Source organism: Ctenopharyngodon idella, chromosome 5 (assembly GCF_019924925.1).
Source record: "Ctenopharyngodon idella isolate HZGC_01 chromosome 5, HZGC01, whole genome shotgun sequence".
In the NCBI taxonomy this organism is placed as follows: Eukaryota; Metazoa; Chordata; class Actinopteri; order Cypriniformes; family Xenocyprididae; genus Ctenopharyngodon; species Ctenopharyngodon idella.
In genome coordinates, this window is record NC_067224.1 from 9,858,650 (window position 1) to 9,881,951 (window position 23,302).

At 37.3% G+C, this 23,302-nt stretch overlaps 1 protein-coding gene across 10 annotated transcripts in view; it reads left to right on the plus strand.

Annotated features, from left to right (window-relative positions):
* The window catches only part of mast4 (microtubule associated serine/threonine kinase family member 4), a 130,448-nt gene that overhangs the window by 23,142 nt on the left and 84,004 nt on the right, over window positions 1–23,302 (plus strand). For all 10 annotated transcript variants that reach the window (XM_051893861.1, XM_051893865.1, XM_051893862.1 and 7 more), the window contains exons 2-3: window positions 6,211–6,364; window positions 13,479–13,606. In XM_051893861.1, the coding sequence (XP_051749821.1) occupies window positions 6,211–6,364; window positions 13,479–13,606 (282 nt within the window). The remainder of the gene's footprint in view (window positions 1–6,210; window positions 6,365–13,478; window positions 13,607–23,302) is intronic.

Below are 23,302 nucleotides of genomic sequence, written 5' to 3' on the forward strand. Positions count from 1 at the left end.
CCATCAGTCCTCACTTCATACTCTCAACCACAGCTGTTTGCTCTGTATATTCGTGCAGTTTGCGCATGACAAAAACTCACTTCCGATTTGAAACTTGTGACAAACGTGCGCATCAACTTTATGACTTTTAGCGTTCATGTAAACACTACATTTGGATTCATCAGTCGGAATGAATTAATTCTGATTGAAACAAAAGTTGTGGATGTGAACATAGCCATTCTTATGTTTTGAACACACACAAGCCTTTTGCTTTCTATGCATGATTATATCTCATCTCACTGTTTTTGGCTGAGGAGTACAGAATTTTTTGGTGAATGTGAAGGGGGTGGTGGTAGTGTATTGGTCAGGGGGGCAAACAACTGAATTTTGATTTTTAAAACTATGGTAAAACCTTAGGGCAACCATATTCTGCTCATCTAAAGCTTTGGCGCCTCATTGAAGAAATTGTAAATGATTCCTAAATGGTTCCTATATGCACATATGACCACATCTAGATGAATTTTTACTTGTTGAAACAGCAGCTTTTATTTATTAGACCTCTGGGCTGATAATCTGAATGTCTTTTGGAAGGGTGATTCGTGAACTGGAGAGATGCTGGGTTCTGCTATCAGCATTGGGCATAAAGCCAGATTGCTCCAGGTGGTTTATTTAATGAATCATAAAAAGTAGCTTTTGCTTTTTGATGCCCCATAGCTCTTCATCAGAGTTCAGAATAGTTTAGCTTTTCATAAACATGACACAAAGTTAAGTTTTTGTAGGTTGTGATGGAAATATCAGCTGCAAGTTTTGTGGAAACTTGGCTGTCAGGCACATTTCCTCCTGCTGCAGCTCACCTTGACTTGTCTTCCTGAGGACTTTGGCAAAATGTATTTGGGTCAGAATGTTGTGAGAGTTGATGTGCCCAGAAATTACTGCTCAATATGAGATTCATTTATTTTCATTGCTGAGTGCAAAGAGCACAAGTGTTAAACAAGTTCTTTAAGTTCTTTAATTTTTAAACAACTTTTATAATCCCTTATGAGGGACCCCCTTTCTCAAAATATTTACTTTGTTTAAAGGGTCATGAAACCCCAAAACACATTTTTTTTTTTTGAGATGTGAACAGATATGTACAGACTGCACATCATTGAAAGCACTAAAGGTACTCGTTAAGTTGATCCATAAGTGGAAATTAGTTATTGTTGCATTTTAAAAAAAAAAAAACAGTTTCTTTATTCTGGTTTTAAAAAGCAAAGTCGGAGCAACGCTTCTGCTTCACAACTTCTGACGTCAGTGCGTAATATTGGCAAGATCCAGAGTGGTGATTGGCTGCCACAGCTCCAGTCGGGGCTAGACGAACGAGCTGACGTCTGAGCGCTTCTCTGTGTTTATTCATGACAAAGAACTCATTAATTCTCATTATTCATAAGAATGAACTCTTTTAATCCAAGCACTGAGCTGTATTATTGTGCATGAGATGGCATTACAGCGGAGAGTTCAAATGACGTGCGCTGTCCATTCACTTCTACCTGTTCAACTGTGTTGTTGTCCTTCAGTCACATATAAGTGTATGTTTCCTCAGTAACAAAAAAGTGCTGTTAAAATTTTCCCTGCAACGCATTTAGAGCTGCAGTTTGACTCTAAACACATGCGAAATATCACTGTAACAATATTTAATACGTAAGAACACAGAGCGCGCATGAGAGCGCTATTAGAATGATTTCTGATGGATAATATGACACTTTGCCATCACAAGAAATATATTACATTTTACTTACTAATTCTACACAACTTTCCCACTGCTTTCTTTGGTATAAATATACAATATTTTAGAGACACTGCTATGCCACTAATTGAATGAGCTGCCAATTTGATGCAAACCAGGAAATAAATGTGGTATCATATATTTCAGATGGTGTCTTCTGGTCAGTTGACAGTTCTTTGGCCAAAATAGTCCCATGAAGCTAGATTTGGTCCAGTCTTCCTGTCTCACATTAAACATGTGACGTAACCAATCTACTGCTAAACCTCCACTTCCTCTCATAGGTTTTGAATCACTTTTGCCAAAACACTCTAAGCTTTGAAAGACCTGAGAGCTGTGTATAGGGTCACAGGGTTGTCTTTTTTTCCCTTTGTTTTTGAGGGGTAACAAGTGCCATTTAATATGTATTACCAGTATAACCAGCACTTTGTTTGGAAATGTGATATGCCACATGAATTTTACTTGTCTCAGGTGGAGGTGACCTCATGTCTTTTTCATATGGTCTTAAAGATCTGGGCTTTCTCACATGGTTTTGGTTTTCATCTGTGTAGATCATTACAGCTCTTCTCAGCAACTCCACAGAAGAGTGTGTAGTATCACAAATCATTTTCCTCAAAGCAGAGGGAGTTCCCTTCCAGTTAGAGAACACACTAAGCCTCCATTTGTTTATATTCGCGGGGAGGAACCTCTTCCTTTACTCTTACATTGTTCCACAGCTTGGTGCTACTCAGCTCCTCATGAGCCTTTTCAACTCTGTTTGACAATGGAAAGAAAGGACGTTTGTGTCATACGGCGTGGTGTAGTGTTTGTGATGGCAACAATGGCTAAGTCTTTCTTCAAGGACAGATGTTAAATGTATTTAAACTCAGAATTTCCCTTACAGTAATCTTTATACATAAAGTCAAAGCCTTTGTTCTGTTGGTATTTGATAGAATCTATTAGGGCTGGGTAAACAATATCGATTTCTTGATTTTAATTGATTCTCATTTTTACGAACCGATATCGATTCTTAAATCCCAAGAATCAATTAGTCTAGTCTGTTTTCAGTTGATGAATGAACAGAACATGTAGCGCGCCTCCCATCCAATAAATCACAATAATCTTTGTGCTTTGTTACTTTTGATATGAAGCAAAGTCTCAGATTTCAAATGACGTCCATCTTATTATGAGATTCAAGAAATAAATACAGTTTTTGGCGTTGTTTAATGTGACGTGACAGATCGCTTTAGCGCCTCAGTTAAAGAGAAGCGGCAACACGAGCGCATGTGAACATAATCTCCTCCGCTTTAATACCGGTTACAGCGCGAAATAAACAGGACCAAACATCTGAAGGTATGTTAAAATATACAGTACAACTTACCAAAATCCGTACCATGTCTCGTGTAATAGCTCAATCAGTGTTTCAACCTCAGAGATATGTCAATAAAACAGCTTGTCACGTAACGTCACATTTACCTCAGAAAAACATATTCAGTGACCATAAACTCATTAGTCAGCTAGAAAAGTGAACTCTAGAAAGCAGCATTCTGATAAATATAGCTATGCACCGTTACATATTCATTATAATGTTCTTCAGCCACAGCCACGATTTAAATGTTTATATTAAAAAAAAAACAAAAAAAAAACACGAATTCAAATAGAAATGATTATGTAATTCTAAACTTTATTTATTATAAAAAAAACATAATTGAGTGTAATTTAAGTGTTTGTATATAAATAAGTTAATTTTAACCTTCAATATTATAGTAAAATAGTACCAAATGACTCCCATGTGAGGTTTACAGCATTAGTTGAGTTTTTTTTTTCCTCTAGAAAATTTGCCATGTACTGTAACTGATATACATCCAAAATAATCAAAATTGAATCGAAATTGTAATCGAATCGAATCGAAAGCATGTGAATAGAAATCGAATCAAATCGTGAAAATTGTGTCAGTACCCAGCCCTAGAATCTATGATACCATGTATCTGAACAAGATGTCCAGGACCTCCAGCAGAAAAATAGGCCCACAACATTAAAGATCCAGCAGTATATTTAACCTGATAGTGGAAATGGGGATTTTCAATGCTTTAGCTATTTTCTTACAGACACTTTCTATTTTGTGAAGCTCAACAATCTTTTGCTGCACTTCAGAACTATATTCTTTGGTTTTACTCATTGTGATGAATGATTAAGGGAATTTGGCCTTTTTTTTTTTTTTTTTTTTTTTACTTCAATGAAAGGTTAGATTTTTGCTAATTTTATGAATTAAAGATAAAAAGGATAAACAATGCAGATTTATTTTTACAGTCATCTTTGATCATATTTACCAAGGGTGCCAATAATTCTGACAAGAACTGTGTATGTATGTGTGTGTATAATATGTATAATATATCAGTTCTTTATACGACAGTTCTTTCTGGTTCTCGAATCCGATTGGCTGATAGCTGTGCGATATTTTAGTGATAACAGCACTCCACATTTTCACCGTTTGTATCACTCCGCTTGGAGCGACTGTCGTGGCGGCCGAGCAAATCCACCGTAATTTTTACCCCTCTTATTCTGTACAAATAATTTTTGCGAATATACTACACTTGTTGTATGTATGTGTACGTGGGTCAATGACGTGACGGGTCATTTTTTTTGCCCAAAGGCCTTAATAATAATAAAAACAAAGATATGACATACAAAGTATGTAAGGTAGTACAACTAATCACTTTTATTGACACCAAATAACATATAAATGTATTTTAAAGAGTCTAAAAGGTCATTCGGTTTAACCATCCAAAGGCCAATACAGCCATTTTATTAGTGAATAAAATATCTTAATATGTAATAAATGTATATATGTTTTATTCTGGCATGATTTTATAACATCATATATCAACTTTGGTATAAGAAAGAATGTCTGGAAGAAAATTATTTTATTGATGTCATTTGGAGTAACCAATATAAAGGGACCATTTTGAATCAAGTCATGTGTTCATTCAATATCACGTGACAGGATGTGACATCATTCAGACACCTGCAAAGGACCACATGGTCATGAAGCAAAGTAACTAATGTCAGATTAAATGTCGGATTTTGGATTTTTGCATTTCAGAATTAGCTTTTAAATGTTCTGGCATTAACAAATGCATTACGTGGTGGCAGTGCGTGCTGTGTGTGAGAAAGACCAAGCAGACAGAGCGAGTGTGGGTTTTATTCAGATGTATTTGGAGTTTTGCTATTGGCCCTCAATATATACATTTTTGACCAATCAGCTTTAAGTTCAAAATCACTCTCATTGGTTGGTTCTTACTGCTTATAGTTTTGTGCACAGCAGAAAGTTTGGAGGGAGTGTATATATCTGATGAATTGTTCTAATAAAAATAATATCGCCAAAATGTAAAAAAAAAAAAAAAAAAAAAAAAAAAAAAAAAAAAAGATGTTTTTTGATCAAAAGAGATCCCGAGAAGATGGAACTGCAGCCCCTTGACAGAATAATACACTAGGGTGTAGTTAGGGGCATGCATAAATTTGTGAATGATGGTCTTTTCTGATAGTTGTGCCATTACCGTTAAGTAACATCTTTGTATGCTCCAGGAAATAGGTTGTATGGTCAGTGTCTGTCACAGCACCTTTTAATTGCTGTTTTTGATCCGGCAATTATTCATTTACAAGTTAAGCACCGGTTATAAGCAACCCAAACTCAGGGCAGATGCAGAGATGAGTTTGTGTGAAGCTGCGTTTACTGTGAACAGAGTCGGATCATGAGCTGCATATGTGTAAATGAACAGTGGCATGTATATATTTAATTAAATCACAGCCTTTGCTTGATAATAGCACTACACCATACGGTGATTTCAGTTTTATTTTGATGTGATCGTGCTACCCTAACTGCTTTGGTAATAAACGGCTTGTTGTCTTGGATTTCTCCAATAATGTTTTCCATTAATGTGTTTATCATTTGAGATGGAAAGAGCCCTCAGATGTGTTTGCTTGTCTAGAAAGATTCTATCTGTACGAGAAAATGGCTTGTTTTGTTCGTTGAGTGCTAGAGGGGGTGAAAGGGTAGCCTCAAATGAACTGAAAGTGGAAGAAATTGTTGGTTATATAACATAGCATAGCATTTAGTAAATTAATATTGACAATTATGATAATAGCACAGTGGGGGGTTTTACCAGTATCAAATGCAACATTAATAACTGATTCATGCTGAGATTGAAAATTTAGTCCACATGAAATGATTTTTACAGGTATTTAACTTTAATGGGGTTGAAAAATAAGAGTGACGTCAGCCAAAAAAAGAAAAGGTGGTTTAGAGATGGAGTGAGTTATTACATTATAATGAATGTAGTAATGCATTGTCAGTATTGTCAGTAATGGATATGCAGTGCTATGTTAAATATGTTGTGTATTTCTGTAAACACTGCAGTGCTATTCCTGATGTGATCTTCCCTGTAATGGTTCCCAGATTGAACTCCATGTTGATCTCATCTCTCTTCCAGCCGGATAACATCCTCTACCCCCCCTCCATGCCCTTCCGCAAGTCCAGCAACCCTGAGGTTTCTCACGGCTCCAGTTTAGCGCTGAAATTTAAACGACAACTCAGTGAAGATGGGAAACAGCTACGGAGAGGAAGCCTAGGGGGTGCTCTTACAGGTAAAACCCTGACCTTTGTGTACAGTCAGATGTAAATAGGGTCATATTGTGAAATGTCACATTTTTCTTGATTCTTCTTCTTTGACACAAAAACCACATACTGCAAGTAACCAATGTTACTAATAACTGCATTTTACAATTTACTGCATTTTCTGGGTAATAAGTCGTTCCTGACTTTGTCACACAGGATCAAAATTGCATTGGTGAGAGAGAGAAAAAAAAAAGTCACATAGGTGTATAAGTCACATTTTATTACTTTCAAAAATACTGTAAAATATCAGTAAATAAACAAAACTTTTACATACAGTATTTTAGTTCCCTTCACTTGACGACAAATCCTTTAAATTTTATTCAGAACAGAACTGGAATAAAAATGTAAATATAAAACAAATATAAATTATAGTGGCATTTGTGATTTAAAAAACAAACAAACAAAAAAATAAACAAAAAAAAGTTTATTTTAAACACCAAGCCTAAACGAATTTATTTTAAGCTCAGCTGAAATTACCAACATGTGGGAAATGTACTATACACATACCTCTCTTATTCTGTACAAATCCAAATCTGTGCACTTTGAGCATGTTTTGCATGATTGGCGTTAATTACATTATATAAGTCACTTTGAAATATAAGTTTCGGCATGTTTCTGATTTTAAAAAAAAAAAAAAAAAAAAAAAAGTGAATTGTATTCTGGGAAATGCAGTACATACTGGTATATCTACTTCGGTTGTCTGCGTTCCTCGATGGTCTGCGCACTGTCTGTGACATAATTTTCGTCATCAGGAGGTTCCGTGGATGTCTGCAGTACACTATCTGCACATGTGTCAAACTCATTCATTCACACTCATCCACGGTTCAGTATACTTTAAAAGCTGTGTGGTCAATGTGTGGTCAAGACGCGAGACTGAGCGGAACGCAACAAATGAAGTATACCCAGGCCTTTAAAGGGATAATTCACAAATGTACTCACTGAACCGCACTATATTCCAGGTCTATAGGAGCCATTCGATAGCTTTGCGTAAGGAACAGAACATTTTGTGTATATGCCATGCAAAAATTGTTCCTACTAACTAACTAACTAACTAGCTAGCTACATTTTGGAAGGCGGGGCTTTGGAGAGAGGGCGTGTGTTTGAAGTCAGCAAAATGGCAGAACTTTTCAAAACGTGTAGTGAATTGAGGTTCTAAATTTATATATCTACAAGTGCAAATTCAAATTTAGGCAGAGATTTTCCATGAAATTTCTACTCTTTTGTGCGAGAAACCTTGATTGTTGACCTCAGGGTGGAAAATATAATAAATATACATTTATAGTATGACCCTTTTTAAACATTGAATGTGTTACAGTCTTAAGCCCCTTTCACAGCGTTGATCCCAGAAAATTGTTATAGAATTGCTAGAGTGCCGCCTTTGTGAACTCAAACAGATCCTGGGATTGATCCCAGGATGGGGACCTAGTAACATTGCTGGGATCATGCCCTGTGTGAACAAAAGGCAGGACCAATGCCGTAAGGTGTGTGTTGTAGTGATGACGCTGAAGCTGAGATCGTTCGCCAGCTTAGCGGAACGGTATACACAATGCGCTAGTTTATGATCAAATCAGAAAAAAAATGTGTGGTTTCTCGAGAGAGAAATCACAGATCATAAGCAAACTTAAGACACTGCGGAGACATTACACTTCACACCCTGATGTCACATGTCTTTATGGGATCTTTACAGGATGTGTGTGAACGCACGCACAGATTCCAGAAAATCACTGGCAGTGTGAATGAACCAAACTCAAATGATCCCGAGACAAATCCCGGGACACATTATCAGTGTATTTTCTGGAATCTCTGTGTGAAAGGGGAATATGCATCAGTCAATCGATCTCATTTAAACTCTTCAAGCCATTATGAAAAGTAAAGTAAGTCAGAATTTGGATTTGGCTATTTTCATTGCACGTGACACCGTATTCAACTACATTCGGTTTCATTTGGTGTTTGTTTTGCTGTTTCTCGTGGTCTGATGTTTTGTATCAGGTATTTAGGGCACACTGCTGAAATGTGCTGAGGGTGTCTAGCTGGCATTTCCTTAGTCATGTGGACGATGACTATGTGGAAGCTGTTTCGCAGTGAGCAGGAATCGCAGTTTTCCTCCTACGTATCCTGTTTTTTGACCTGATTCTGTGACCATATAGAGCCCACAAACACATAAATACAGGTTAGCAATAGGTTGTCTGGGATACAATGCCGTAGTTGAACTAAAAGTCTGTTTCTAATTGAAGAAAATATGAAAGTTCTTTTGATTTTAAAATGATCCTCTCTCACCTTTCCCAAACTGAAAAATATGTTTCTGATTCAGTTAAGTCTTCTAGTCTATGTAGTTCAGAACACTACTTTGAAAGCATTTTTGCCCTTATAGCAGTGAGGTTTTTGCTAGTTGCCAGGGAGAAAATTGTTCTGTATTTAGCTTGAGAGGACAAATATCTGCTGATTCATATGTAAAGGACATCAGAAATCAAGGAACACTTAAACTTGAAGAACACTCAACACACAAAACATAAAGTGAAGAGCGGAACAGATATGCATGGACAAACGCATAATACAAATGATCAGATAAATCCATTTTAATCACATGGAGAAGTTCCATTTAATACATTAGATTGCATTTTATATTTGTGGCAATCATCTTTTATATTGTCCTGAATCAAATTAATTGAAATGAACACTGTGTTGATGCTTTTGTCATGGCCAAACACCTGCCATTTATTTATTTACCTTGATTTTACCATTTATTTGACCAAAGGGGACACAAGCTCCTTGCTAATGCATTATTTGCAATATAAGCAGTTATTTGGAAATAACACATCAAATATTTGCTTCTGTCAGTCTACAAAACCATTTAAAATAACAAGCCACAGTTTTGCGCAGCACCTAATGCACCGTGAAAACAATTTCTGAAATTTAAGATCACAAAAGCGTAAATTTAATATATTAAACTGTATACAACTTGGGTCTTACAGATTTAATTTAGTCTGACATGACTCCTCAACCAACAAATTGCATTTGGTATGGCAGCTCAGTGTTATGAAGGTATATTAGATTATCAATCTAAACTATCAACAGATCACCGGGGGGCTGGAAAAGGATCAGTCAAGGTGAAGAGGCCGTCCACAGTGCTGTAATTTACTGTGACCGTGTGAAGGGCTGGAATATAAGCTAAATAAAGGAGCTTCTCTTTAAACTAACTTTTCTGAGCCGTTTTTGCAATGACTTTTTTTTTAATCAGCTGGTGTGACAGTGATTTCCATCATATTAACTTAAAACATGATCCACTTACATTTGATACTTTTTTTTTTTTTTTTTTTAACAGTACAGTATTTCTATTGTTTTATTATGTAAAACAAAACAGACTTTATTTTCTTAATGTTTTGCTCAAAGTGTGCTTGTGCTATACTTCTGTAAAATAAGTGCCACTTGGTTTGATATCTTGCTATCTAATGCAATGAAAGTCATACATTAAAGGGATACTTCACTCAAAAATGAAGGCTCCGTCATGTAGTTCCAAACCTGTATGATGTCTTTCTTCTGCGGAACACAGGAAGATATTTTGAGAAATGTTTTAAATGTATTTGTCCATACATTCTAAGTCAGTGGGGTCCAAAAAACAACACTGGCTCCCAATGAGTTTCATTCACAAAAAACTGAAGAAATAAAGAAAAAAAATCATACAGGTTTGGAATGACATGATGTGGGTAGGTACAAACCCGATTCCAAAAAAGTTGGGACACTGTACAAATTGTGAATAAAAAAGGAATGCAATGATGTGGAAGTTTCAAATTTCAATATTTTATTCAGAATACAACATAGATGACATATCAAATGTTTAAACTGAGAAAATGTATCATTTTAAGGGAAAAATAAGTTGATTTTTAAATTTCATGGCATCAACACATCTCAAAAAAGTTGGGACAAGGCCATGTTTACCACTGTGTGGCATCCCCTCTTCTTTTTATAACAGTCTGCAAACGTCTGGGGACTGAGGAGACAAGTTGCTCAAGTTTAGGAATAGGAATGTTGTCCCATTCTTGTCTAATACAGGCTTCTAGTTGCTCAACTGTCTTAGGTCTTCTTTGTCGCATCTTCCTCTTTATGATGCGCCAAATGTTTTCTATGGGTGAAAGATCTGGACTGCAGGCTGGCCATTTCAGTACCCGGATCCTTCTTCTACGCAGCCATGATGTTGTAATTGATGCAGTATGTGGTTTGGCATTGTCATGTTGGAAAATGCAAGGTCTTCCCTGAAAGAGACGACGTCTGGATGGGAGCATATGTTGTTCTAGAACTTGGATATACCTTTCAGCATTGATGGTGCCTTTCCAGATGTGTAAGCTGCCCATGCCACACGCACTCATGCAACCCCATACCATCAGAGATGCAGGCTTCTGAACTGAGTGCTGATAACAACTTGGGTTGTCCTTGTCCTCTTTAGTCCGGATGACATGGCGTCCCAGTTTTCCAAAAAGAACTTCAAATTTTGATTCGTCTGACCACAGAACAGTTTTCCACTTTGCCACAGTCCATTTTAAATGAGCCTTGGCCCAGAGAAAATGCCTGCACTTCTGGATCATGTTTAGATATGGCTTCTTTTTTGACCTATAGAGTTTTAGCTGGCAACGGCGAATGGCACGGTGTGTTCACCGACAATGTTTTCTGGAAGTATTCCTGAGCCCATGTTGTGATTTCCATTACAGTTGCATTCCTGTATGTGATGCAGTGCCGTCTAAGGGCCCGAAGATCACGGGCATCCAGTATGGTTTTCCGGCCTTGACCCTTACGCACAGAGATTGTTCCAGATTCTCTGAATCTTTGGATGATATTATGCACTGTAGATGATGATGATAACTTCAAACTCTTTGCAATTTTTCTCTGAGAAACTCCTTTCTGATATTGCTTCACTGTTTTTGGCCGCAGCATTGGAGGAATTGGTGATCCTCTGCCCATCTTGACTTCTGAGAGACACTGCCACTCTGAGAGACTCTCTTTATACCCAGTCATGTTGCCAATTGACCTAATAAGTTGCAAATTGGTCCTCCAGCTGTTCCTTATATGTATATTTAACTTTTCCGGCCTCTTATTGCTCCCTGTCCCAACTTTTTTGGAATGTGTAGCTCTCATGAAATCCAAAATGAGCCAATATTTGGCATGACATTTCAAAATGTCTCACTTTCAACATTTGATATGTTATCTATGTTCTATTGTGAATAAAATATAAGTTTATGAGATTTGTAAATTATTGCATTCCTTTTTTATTCACAATTTGTACAGTGTCCAAACTTTTTTGGAATCGGGTTTGTAAATGATTTTCAATTTTGGGTGAACCACCTCTTTGACAGTGGTTTAAGGGGCCATTCACGCACATTTTTGCTTTAAAAATGCGAGATGGAGGGTAGTGAAAAACTAACTTGGAACACTTGTCATGCGCAAGATGCTTCAAAAGACCCAAGACGCAAGTGCAACAGTCAAACACGTCCGTCTGGCGCATTGTTTACATTGAAAAACAATGGAAAAGCAGCACAGTAGAATGCAAAAAAAATGGTCCTTAATTGTCCAAATGTTTTGGGCTTGCTACACAGAAAATATATTTGTGTATTCACACAAATCATATGCCTAGCTCACTGGGCAGTTTGACCTTTGCCCCACGCCAGTCACATGCCTATAGATGCTGTCATGTAGGTCAGAACGGCATATGTTTGTTATGACATGTCCGTTATGATGAGTCACTGAGTCATAGCCTGTGAAATAGTGAGACACTCCCAGAATCCTCTATGATCTTGTCTGAACATATTAGATTATTATTTAACACATTACCTTCAAGAACATGTTTTGTCCAGTATGCTACCACTAAAAACTGATGTTCTCTGGAATCTTGCTGTACTTTTTACTTATAGATGTAATGTTGAATATATGATTGTATGTACATAAAATATTGCAATCCACACAACATAATGGGAGACCTATCAGAGTTCAAAAGAGAGCAAATTGTTGGTCTCGCTGGCTCATCTGTGACTAGGACAGCAAGTCTTTGTGGTGTATTAAAAAGCTATGGTATACAGGGTAATGTCAGCATACCACTATGTAGGATGAACCACATCCAAAAGAAGTAACTGTCGAACCAATAGGAAGCTGTCTGAAAAGGATGTCCAGGTATAAACCCGGATTGTATCCATAAAACATAAAACCACAGCTGCCCAACTCATTGCAGAAATAAATGCGCACCTTGACTCTCCTGTTTCCACCAAAACTGTTCGTCGGAAGCTCCACAGAGTCAATATTCATGGTCGGGCTACGATGGCTAAACCTTTGATTACTCGTGCCAATGCCAAATGTCGGTTTCAATGGTGCCAACAGTCCAAATTCTGGGCTGTGGACAGTGTGAAACGTGTATTCTCTGAGTCCAACTTCACTGTCTTTCCCACATCTGTGAGAGTTACGGTGTGGAGAAGCCCCACAGAGGCTTAACACCCGGACTGTTGCTTGCCCAAAGTGAAGCATGGGGTGGATCAATGATGGTTTAAGCTGCAATATTATGACATTCCCTACTGTGCCTGATGGGCGTGTTACTGCCAAGGACTATAAAACCATTCTGGAGGACCATGGACACTTAATGGTTCAAACATTGTACCCTTAAGGGGTTGACGTGTATCAGCATGATAATGCACCAATACACACAGCAAGAATGTGAATTATTTGATGAACATGAAAGTGGAGTTGAACATCTCCCATGGCCTGCACAGTCACCAGATCTAAATATTTTTAGCCACTTTGAGGTATTTTGGAAGAGCACGTCAGAAAACATTTTCCTCCACTAACATCACATAGTGATCTGGCCACTGTTCTGGAAGAGGAATGGCTCAAAATCCCTCTGGCCACTGTGCAGGTCTTGTATCTGTTATTCCCAAGACGAATCGATGCTGTATTGGCTGCAAAAGGAGGCCTAGACCATACCAACACCATACCAACAATTTAATTGTGGTGTTTCAGTTTCATTCTACCACCCCTGTGTGCGTGCGTGCGTGCGTGTGTGTGTGCATGTGTGTGTTTTGCTCACATAAATTTTTTATTTTCTTTCAGGGAAGTACCTGCTGCCATATGCCTCAACCCAGCAGGCATGGTCAGCCACAGGCTCAGAGACCACCAACCTGGTTCGCATGCGCTCCCAGACCCTAGGCAAATCTGCACCCTCTCTCACTGCCAGCCTGGTCAGTATACCACAAACAAATTGAGTTTAACCTGATATCATGTGGTGGAGTCCCTGCTCAAACACTAGGGAGCGCTACTGTATCACTGGTTTGGTTTGTTCTGATGGAGTCCATTGTGATAAAGAACCTTCTCATTTCCATACAGTAGACTTGCATGATGTTTGCATTTTAACATGTTGTATTTGGAAACATTTTGGTCTTTTGTCAAAGACACAAACACAAAACAAAGAACCAGGCATTTGGTTTGAAATTGGAATAAAGTCGTATGGACTGATGAGGGTGTTTAAATTGTTCAGACCAATTGAAAGAAGAATAAGAAAAATAGAGCCAGGAATTGATTAGAAAAATATATAAAACTTGATCACAGTTAAAACATTAATTTAACTAATTTTCTATGGGGTGGGTAGAATCCAAACAAATGCTTCAAAACACTTTGAATGACACTTTGTGGTACCCACAGGAACAAATGAGTAACACAGTTATAACATTCTAGTAACTACTATTAACTAACAAGAAACTATTGTTAAGCAATAGCGCTCAGTTGAATGAGGGAGTTCACTATTAGCTAATCAGTAACTACAATGTGTTGCCAAATTGTAAAGTTTTATATCTTATGTCACCTTTTACCGCATTGATTATTTAAATAGAAAGTTTACCCAAAACTGAAAGTTCTGCCATCATTTACTCACCCTCATGTTGTTCCAAATCCTTAAAACTTCAGTTTATGTTTGGAACTTAAGATTTTTAACATTGTCCATCCATTGAATGTCCATGCCACCAAAAAGCCTTGCTTCTGTTTTTTTGTTCATCATATAAAGTGATTGTGTCTCTTCCGAAGACTTGATTATATAATATATTGATTGAGAATACATTAATTACTTCTATGATGAACTTTTTTTGATAATTTTGGTTCCATGAACTTTCAATGAATGGCCAAGAGTGATGAAAGAATATTAAAATATCTTAATCCACCGAAAATGGACAAAAGTCTAATGAGGTTGAAATGACATGAATGGAAAGAAATGACTGTGAGGATCATTTTTGCATGAACTAAACCTTTTAGAAGTCATGTACAGTCTATTCACAATCATTTCAGTGAGGACTAATTTTCCTTTTTTAATTAATTTTTTTTTTTTTTTTTTTTTTCAAATTTTTGAGTGTATAATGTCAAGTAAATAATTGTTTAATAACGTCATTTTTGAATTCTCATTTGAATCATTAAATTGAAGAATACCTCATATGTATCAGCACTGGTTCCTGAAAACCCCATATTTGTTAACCTAGTAGTGAAAAACATACTTCAGTTTTTCTGCAAGACCTAGCATTGTCTATGAGTAACGTATGTAACCCTCGTTCCCTGAAGTAGGAAATCGAGACGTGACGTCAAATGTGACCGACTGAAAGGGAACCAAGTTTACCAAAAGAAAATTGGAGTTGTGTATTTTGGGCCAAATATCTTCAAGATTAGGGTTTTATTTTTACATTAGTTTTGTCTGTGTTGAGCTGGATGCTGTGAAGATATCCTGAGAACCTGCCATGTCTTATTTGCCTCTCCTGAGCCGTGGCAAACAGAGGTCCAGGTTCCATGTTGGGTGCCTGATTGAAATTAATGACCACAGAGAACAGGGTCAATGCTGCAACAAACAGAATGTCATTTACTTAGCGGCTGTATCCGATCTGCTTTCATTGGGGCCTCCTGGGTCTCTCTCTCTCTCTCTCTCTCTCTCTCTCTTCTCTTTCTCTCTCTCTCTCTCTCTCTTTCTCTTTCTCTTTCTCTCTTCTCTTTCTCTTTCTCTTTCTCTCTCTCTCTCTTTCTCTTTCTCTTTCTCTTTCGCTTTCTTTCTTTCTCTCCCCTGCTGAAATAAACAGCCTTTGACCAGCTTAGACAACCAGTTAAAACCATATTGCTGGTTCCCTGTACTGAATATGCTTCTTAGGGTTAAAAAAAGGAACAACTTTTATTCAGAAATAGTTCCGTAAATAAATAAATAAATAAAAGCAGAACGAATGCTTCTAATTTTGTTCCCATTACTGGCTCTATGTCTTCAATGAATGACACTTAATTTTTCCTCCTATTTGGACAGAACACTGTACTAAAGTAAACTGCTTCCATTTACAGCACAGCATAAAAGAAAAACCAAGTTGTGAGCTTTGCAGTCTGAATTTAATATGTATATTCTTGAATGTTATTTAAAGGTGCAGTCCATAACTTTTTTTTTTTTTTTTTTGGTTAAAAATAATCCAAAATAAATTTTTGAGCAAGTACATAACCAGCCAGTGTTCAAAACTATCTCCTTGCCTTAGCCCGATTCACAACGGTAAGCTTGTAATAATGTTTTATAATAAAATCTGTATTGGTGGGTTTCTGCGGGAAATTCGAGCATGCAGCCATTCGTCTTTGAATCATTACGTCACGTCCCCCCAGCTAGTAGGCTATATGGCATGCGAGGATGCTGCTGGTAACGGATCATTTATAGCCTTTTCTCACATCAGCTGGAATAATTAAACATACTATTTTGATGGCGTATTGTAATCCAGAAAGATCCAAATGACAATAATCAGTGACAACTGGAGATTCACCCGTAGTCAAAAGCAAAAGACTTTGGACTGCGGAGTGGCTACAGAAATTGAAATCTACAGGTAACACTAAGACACACTAAATACAGTCACGCAATGCTGGTGTTGTTAACATTAACAATTTGAGAACAAAGTGCAGCTTTAATAAATCAGTCAGAAAGGCTCTGAATCAGTCTACTGAATCACACAGTCACTAAACTGACTGTTTTTGATATCATGTCTTGAAGTAATCCAATAACCATTACTGTGTTGTGTGTGTACTTGAATGTTGAGTGACTGAAGTGTAATCACTGACTAGTTGTTCATGGGTATTTCTGCAATGCACAGTTTTATGCTCCAGGTACTGATTTTTTTTTTTTTTTTTTTTAAGCTAGCATTTCTGAAAATGACCTACCAATAGTGAGCTAGCTTTGAAAGCATAAAATCCCACCCTCCCTTCAGAGTGTCTCCAAAGCCACGCCTCCTCCAAAACACATGAACGCGTACAGCAGGGAGCGAACAAAATTGTTATGAGAGACGCCATTAAACTACTTCATCCAATCCAATCCACTTTATTTCTATAGCACATTTTACCAACAACAAAGTCTCCAAAGTGCTGTACAAAAAAAACAATAAATAAATAAATAAATGGTCTAATTAACTTCACTAGCCTCCATTCAAACAATAAAAACTAGTAAAATCGAATAAGAGGAATACAATAAAAAGGCACATAAACAAATAAGTAAAATCAATTAAAAAACAAAAACAAAAAAAAAAAACACCAATAAAAGACACAGGACCACACAACTCACACGGAGTTAAAAGCCAAGGAATAAAAGTGGGTCTTAAGACGAGACTTAAAACATTCAACTGTTGGGGCCGTTCTAACCTGGGGAGGCAGAGCGTTCCATAGTCTGGGGCCAACCACAGAGAAGGCCCGGTCCCCCCTGGTTTTAAGTCTGGTCTTAGGAACCTCGAGCTGGAGCTAGCGCTCAGACCTCAGTGAACATACTGCATCACCCACAAAGACATTATTAACAGGAAAACCATAAGACAGTACAAGGTCTAAAGTGTGTCGGTCCAGTGACATTTTGTACAAAACTAAAGGCATGAACCAACTCTAAAAAGTCTTTAGCCATAGGCTTGGATGGACAACAAACATGTACATTAAAATCACCAACAATTAAAATCCTGTCATAGTTAATCCTTATAGCAGCAATAAAATCAGAAAATTCTTTGATAAAGTCTTTGTTGTGCTTGGGTGGTCTATAAATGACCGCGCACAACACTGGCTCAGTCTGTCGTAATTCAAAACAGCTCAGTTCAAACAAGGAAAAAGACATCATCGATAATGGTTTGTGAGATAAACAGCTCTTTAAGACAGTAGCTATACCTCCTCCACGACCAGTGGTTCTTGGCGTGTTAATAAAAGTACAGTCAGGAGGTAACAGTCAGGATTTGAGCATCACTAGCCGGCCACCTCGCACTCCTCGGCGTCTGCGTTTCCTGGGAAGCAGCGCCCTTACCCGAAGCAGGTATGCTGGCACATCAGCCAGGTAAGAGGGACGCGGTTTGTTTGGTCCATAACAGTTGTATTCCGCACATGAATTCACAATGTCTTTGATTTTCAACAATTCCTGACGATCATACACCAGCAGAGAGTCAATGGTCCTTGTGACAGACGTTAAAACCAACATAAAACAAATCAGAGTGCGCTGAGTCAAACGGCGAACCAGACACACCGGCGCCGTCTTGCACACTTCATGTCTCACTTCATGTCTTCATGTCTAACATTACAATAATAATGAACGTAAACAACTAAAAGAGCGCTGACCTATACCACGTGACTGCTGCAGATTAATTTAGGCGTTGATAGTGTTGCCATTGAAACGTAAATTTGAGTCCAGAACCGCTCTGAGTATAACGGCACGGGATTCCATCTCTTCCAAATTACAGTATTTATGGCGTGAACGCAGCATAAGCTCGTTGTTTTAGTTCAGGATGAACTGCTGTTTTGGTTGCAGTGCTCGTGACTAGCGTCTGTCTTAACTCTGCATAGCATGAAACGCTGATGACGTGATGTCTGCTTAAACAGGGTGCGCGAGGGTATATAAAGCATACGTTGATGGGCAGGTAGGGACATCTTATAGTATCCCTCGGACCGTTGGATATGATTGGATGAACATTTTATGGTCCTACGCCTTCCACAGACGATATAAATGCATATAAATACATTTAGACCACTTAACTTAGTGATTGCTATCGGGATGTGAAGAGACTTTCATTCAGCATAACAAAAAAATATTTTTGAAGCAAATTACCTACCCTGCCTTTAAACTGTCTTGGAAACTTTTCACCATATTGTTTTACCCCTTTCCAAATTCATACTAAAAATCCATCATAAAGTAATAAATTGCATCTTAAATAGTGTAATAAAAATGATCAAAATTAACCACTCAAATATTCATTGTGTGAAAAATTATATTTACACAAAGTACTTTCCCACAGTTGTGGTGTCTTTTCCATCACAACCAACAATTTTCCACATATGTAATATGTATTATTAAAAAAAAAAAAAAAAAAAATTGTGCATCATTTCCAGTAAAACGGCAGAACTCTTCTGTGATTTGTGTGCGCTGTTGCTTTTTCAAAACTACTAAAAGAATTGTTAATGGAATTGTGTGTGTCTCTCTCTCAGTCTTTGGTATCATCTCAGCTGCGTTGGCTTTATCAGGCCGTTTACATGACCCTGCTTCTAAATCAGCCTCCCTGAAAATCAATGATGGCTGGGCCTTCCCGCTTTGAGTTGACTCCTTTTGAATTGCTAATGGCCTTTTCCACTGCACCATTCCCGCGCTATCTTTTTGGAGGTTCTCCCTCCTGCAAAATACAAAGGGAAGGAGTATGTCTTGGGAATGTTAACGCTGTTTAGTGAAAATGAGTGCCTGTGGAGTAGGCCGACGATTCATATGTGACCTTGGAAAGATATTCCTCACACACAGAGGGAGCTTATCTGCTTTCCCTTTGTAAACCTCATGTGGAGGATATATGCGTTTTTACTTTGGTCTGTTTGGATATTCAGGAACTTTGTAAACTGTATGTGTTGTCGGAGACAGTTGGGATAAGATAAAATGTGTGTTTGTTGTTGTTTTTTCTGCAGTGATCATGGTGGATATCTCTCCATTATATCAAGGGGATTTTGTGTTTACTATGCCTTCTACTTTTTATCGAGTCCTCTTCACAGGAACTCTGAGATGAAACATGTAATAGAGGAAACAAGAAAAAATGGATTGTGCTTCAGCAGAAATATTTGTCTGGGGGTATTGTGGTGGTGCTTGTGTACATTATCTCTACAGGAAACACTTTAAAACCTGACAATTCTCCAGAAGAACTGTTAATCAAATAGTTTCTGCTGTCATGATTGAAATGGTAATTATTTAAAGGAATTAACAATAAATCCTATGATGCTTGGTGAAAAATCTTTGATAACAATCCAGGGTTTTTCCTGCATTGAAAATATTTTGGCGGCCACCAAAATAAATCATTGTCCCGCCAAAGATATATTTGATCATTTAATGTGATGATACCTAATGTTCTGCAGTACCGTTACCCGCTGATAGGCGGCTGCTTTCAAACGTTCCTGTGAGTGTTTGTGTAAGCGCTCTGTGAGGAGCGTCAAAGGTTTCTATTTACAACTTGTTTTTGCAGTGTTGATCTTTTGTAGCCATTTTTTAACAAAACCAGCAACACTTGTGGCGTGGAGGGATCAGAAATGAACAAAATATAGAGCTAAAAGATCAAAACTTTATTTTGCCAATGCATTTCGGCACACAGGCCTTCGTCAGGTCTAAAAGGTTACAGGTGTGTGTATGTTCCTTTAAGTGCAAACAGAGACAAAATTCTAACTTAAAATGAACCAATGAAAAAATTGCATATAGTAACATCCACCAAGCACAAAACTTATAGTAAATGATCATGCATCAACCAATGGTTTCCTTGCATTGAACACTACTTACACTACTAAAAAACAAAAACAAAAAAAACTTACTATAAATTATTTTTAATGTATGCTATGCAAATAACACCAATCATATATATATATATATATATATATAATTAGTTTTAGTGAACATATACAATATATCCCCCATTACATATACATAAAATTACATATATCATCCACCAGTCACAAAACTTATAAATGATCAAAAAAAAAAAAAAAAAAAACCTTTTATATATTATTTTTAGTATATGTAGATAACAACAATCACATAAATAGTTTTAGTAAGCATATACAGTATACAATACAATACACCCCTTTATAACAAACTATAAAAATATTTCTATAAAAATTCTTTTAAGACCAATTCCTCATTAATCCCAGTAGGAAACAGACTTTTTAAATAAAAAATCCAAAAAGTCTCCCTTCTTTTTCTAATTAAGTCAGTGTTACCTCCTCTTAGTGGAATTTTTATATGCTCAATACCAAAGAATAAAAAGGAGGACATAGGATGATTACGTTCTTTAAAATGTTTTGCTACTGGTTTTGTTATATCACCTCTTTTAATGGAGCTCCTGTGTAATGCGAACCCTTAAACAACGAGGTGTTTCTCCAACATATATTTCTTTTTTTTACAAGGACACTGGATTAAGTATATAACATTTTTAGTGTTACATGTAATAAAACTTTTAATATGTATATCGTTTTTATAAACAGGGTGTTCGAAACATTTAATATTCCTGGTGTATTGGCAATTAATGCAATTACCACATTTAAAATTTCCAAGAGGAATTTTTCCTGTAAGAGTCTTAATTGTAGGTTTTTTTGGGGAACAGGCCCTAACTAATTTATCCTTAATATTTCCGGCTCTTTTATGAGCAATAAGTGGAGGGTTTTGAAATGTATCTTTTAGAGAAGGATCATCTTGTAAAATATGCAAATATTTTTTCACCACCTTACAGTATCTCACAAAAGTGAGTACACCCCTCACATTTCAGCAACCATTTTATTATATGTTCTTAAGGGACAATACTATAGAAATGAAAATTGGATATACTTTAGAGTAGACAATGTGCAGCTTGTATAGCAGTACAGATTTACTGTGCTCTGAAAATAACTCAACATACAGCCATTATTCTCAAAATAACTGGCAACAAAAGTGAGTACACCCTAAGTGAACATATCAAAACTGTGTCCAAAGTGTCAGTATTTTGTGTGAGCACCATTGTTATTTAGCACTGCCTTAATCCTCCTGGGCATGGAATTCACCAGAGCTGCACAGGTTGTTGCTGGGATCCTCTTCCACTTCTCCATAATGACTTCACGGAGCTGCTGGATGTTAGACACATGGCGCTTCTCCACCTTCTGCTTGAGGATGCCCCACAGGTGTTCAATAGGGTTCAGGTCTGGAGACATACATGGCCACTCTATCACCTTCACCTTCAGCTTCCTCAGCGAGGCAGTTGTCATCTTGGCGGTGTGTTTGGGGTCATTATCATGCCGTTCGGCCTAGTTTCTGAAGGGAGGGCATCATGTTCTGCTTCAGAATGTCATAGTACATGTTGGAATCCATGTTTCCCTCAATGAAGCAGAGCTCCCCAGTACCAGCAGCAAGCTGACTGTAGGCAAGACACAATTTTCTCGGTACTCCTCACCAGGGCATTGCCACACATGCTGGACACCACCTGAGTCAAACAAGTTTATCTTAGTCTCATCAGACCACAGGACATGGTTCCAGTAATTCATGCTCTTGGACAGGTTGTCTTCAGCAAACTGTTTGCGGGCTTTCTTGTGAGCCAGCTTCAGAAGAGGCTTCCTTCTGGGACGATGGCCATGCAAACAGACTTGTTGCAGTGTGCGGTGTATGGTCTGAGCACTGACAAGCTGACCTTAGCGAGCTTCTGCACCTGACGCACAGCACAAGGTCTCAACTTCTTTGGCCTGTTCCGAGTGGAACTCATCTTGGAAATCCTCGCTCTATGACCCTGGCCACTGTGCTGTAACTCAGTTTCATGGTGTTACCGATCTTTTTATAGCCTAGGCCATCTTTGTGGAGAGCTACAATTTTAATTCTTAAATCCTCAGAGAGTTCTTTGCCATGAGGTGCCATGTTGAACATCCAGTGATCAGTATGAGAGAATTGTACTCAAAGCACCAAATTTTAACTGCTCTAATACAAGATCCACACATTTGTATGGTCCTGTCAAGCAGACAAAAACATGAACATGATGAATAGGACATGTGGCTTTGCATGGTTAAACAACATACAACTGTTATCACTTAGGGTGTACTCACTTTTGTTGGCAGCTATTTTGACAATAATGGCTGTATGTTAAGTTATTTTTAGAAGACAGTAAATCTATACTGCTATACAAGCAGCACATTGACTACTCTAAAATATATCCAAGTTTCATATCTATAGTATTGTCCCTTGAGAAGATATACTAAAATGGTTGCTGAAATGTGAGGGGTGTACTCACAGATACTGTATATTGAGGGCTTTAGGAGCATATGTGGTGCAGTATATAATACCTGACCTTGAAGATGTTTTCTTGTATTTGTTAGAATTTAAACAATCTTCTTCTAACTTTTACTTTTTGTTCTGCATGTGAGAGACACTTTTCATTATAACCTCTCTTTAAATTTTGATAACATTTGATATTTTTCCATTTCATATTCTTCACTGTTTTCACAAATACGTTGACTTATTGGTAAACTTCTTTTTAAAGAAACAGGATGAAAACTTTGACCATGTAACAATGTGTTCCGATCTGTTGGTTTCGTATATAAGGATGAAGTGAGATTTTTTTTTTTTTTTTTTTTTTTTAAGTATATCCAAAAAAATTATTTTTTCCATGTTAAAAATTAAAGAAAATTTTAAACCAATTTTAAACCAAAATTCATGTTCAGAAATTGTAAAAATTCATGGAGAACAGTAACTTGCCCTTTCCAGAGCAGAAACACATCATCATTATATCTTTCCAAGAAACAATATGTGGTTAAAAAAAAAAAAAAAAAAAATGTTCTTTTCATATAAAACACTTTCTTCAAGTAAACCTACAAAAAGGCAAGCAAAACTGGGTGCCATTTTTGTTCCCATTGCTGTACCTGAAATTTGGAGATATGGGATATCATCAAAA